Source organism: Perkinsus marinus (assembly GCF_000006405.1).
Source record: "Perkinsus marinus ATCC 50983 genomic scaffold scf_1104296972102, whole genome shotgun sequence".
In the NCBI taxonomy this organism is placed as follows: Eukaryota; Perkinsozoa; order Perkinsida; family Perkinsidae; genus Perkinsus; species Perkinsus marinus.
The window spans coordinates 7,401-8,618 of record NW_003201866.1 but is presented as its reverse complement, the minus strand read 5'-3'; the positions used below and the strand labels follow the sequence as shown (position 1 = coordinate 8,618).

Here is a 1,218-nt window from a genome sequence, read left to right as displayed (position 1 = left end):
CGCTGGTCCCGAGCACTAAATCGATACTGGGAACGCCATCTGTAGAATCTGATAGAAAAATGGTAAATTGATATTCCGACGCTCCTACTACTGTAGTAGCTATTACTATTGTAGTACTACTATTGCTATTACTGTGCCAGTAGTGTAATACTTTTATTATGAAATGCCATTCTCGAAAACGTAAACTCAAAAGAGCGATCATATAAATTACCACTACAGTTGAGCACTCCTTCTAAAATCAAACTTAAATCATATCATACCGTAATTCCATGCAAGACTATTCTCCCCCTCAGTGCTATCAACAAACACATCTGAACCTCCTCTCGAAAAAGCATGCCACGTTGATATGCAAATGTGTATTTTCTATTCCGAGATTAATGATAGTGAACAACTTGTCGCTATCATAGTCTCGAAAGGTTACTTTTATCACATTACATGTTCATAGCATTGTTTATGTGATATAGTTTCAGATCGATTCTTATTAATCTCGGAAAAAAACACCAACTGCCGCACAGTGTAAAATATACCAATTGTCAACCACATATGTTGGTCTCAAAATGGAAATTCCGATGAAATTTTGGGAAATATTTAACTTCTACTTCTCTACTTTCTACTCGAATTCGTATATGAACTTCTATAATTAGTGAGGAAACTCCTAAGCGCAGTGGAGGTAACCAAACGCATATATTTTCCCACACAGGTGTACGTATACACAACGGTACGGTCCACATTACAGAATAACAGTAATAAACTACTCAACAAGTGTGGTCGCTTACGATGGAATTTTGGAAAATATTTAACTACTTTCTCCTCGAATTCGTATATGAACTTCCATAATCAGTGAGAAACTGCATATATATTCCCCAACTGCTGTACGTATACACAACTCCCCTCCCCTCGAATGCTTACCAGAAGCGCTCTTTATCCTGTAGTTTGGCCGCAATACCTCCAACTTCCGATCGAAACAAGGGGACACCAATACATGGTATATACGACGCAGACTACTGCTGCTACTCTTGGGAAGCATAATACGAGATAGATATGTATCCCAAAAGCCTCTATATGCAACGATTTGGCGGAAATGTGGTATCACTGATTTCACATAAAGACCTTGTATTTGCTCAGCGGACCTGCGGCAAAAGAGAAGACGTCATTTTCTCCTCGAATTCGTTTTCCCGAAATTTTATCATTTTTATTCCAAAATCGACATTTTACGTG

The 1,218-nt window shown here is 38.3% G+C and overlaps 1 protein-coding gene across 1 annotated transcript in view; it reads right to left on the bottom strand.

Moving 5' to 3' along the window:
- Positions 1-1,098: 1,098 nt before the first annotated feature.
- The window catches only part of Pmar_PMAR002518 (hypothetical protein), a gene marked incomplete at both ends in the record, with an annotated part of 891 nt that continues 771 nt past the window's right edge, over positions 1,099-1,218 (bottom strand). The window contains one exon of the mRNA XM_002766658.1: positions 1,099-1,130. Within this exon, the coding sequence (XP_002766704.1) occupies positions 1,099-1,130 (32 nt within the window). The remainder of the gene's footprint in view (positions 1,131-1,218) is intronic.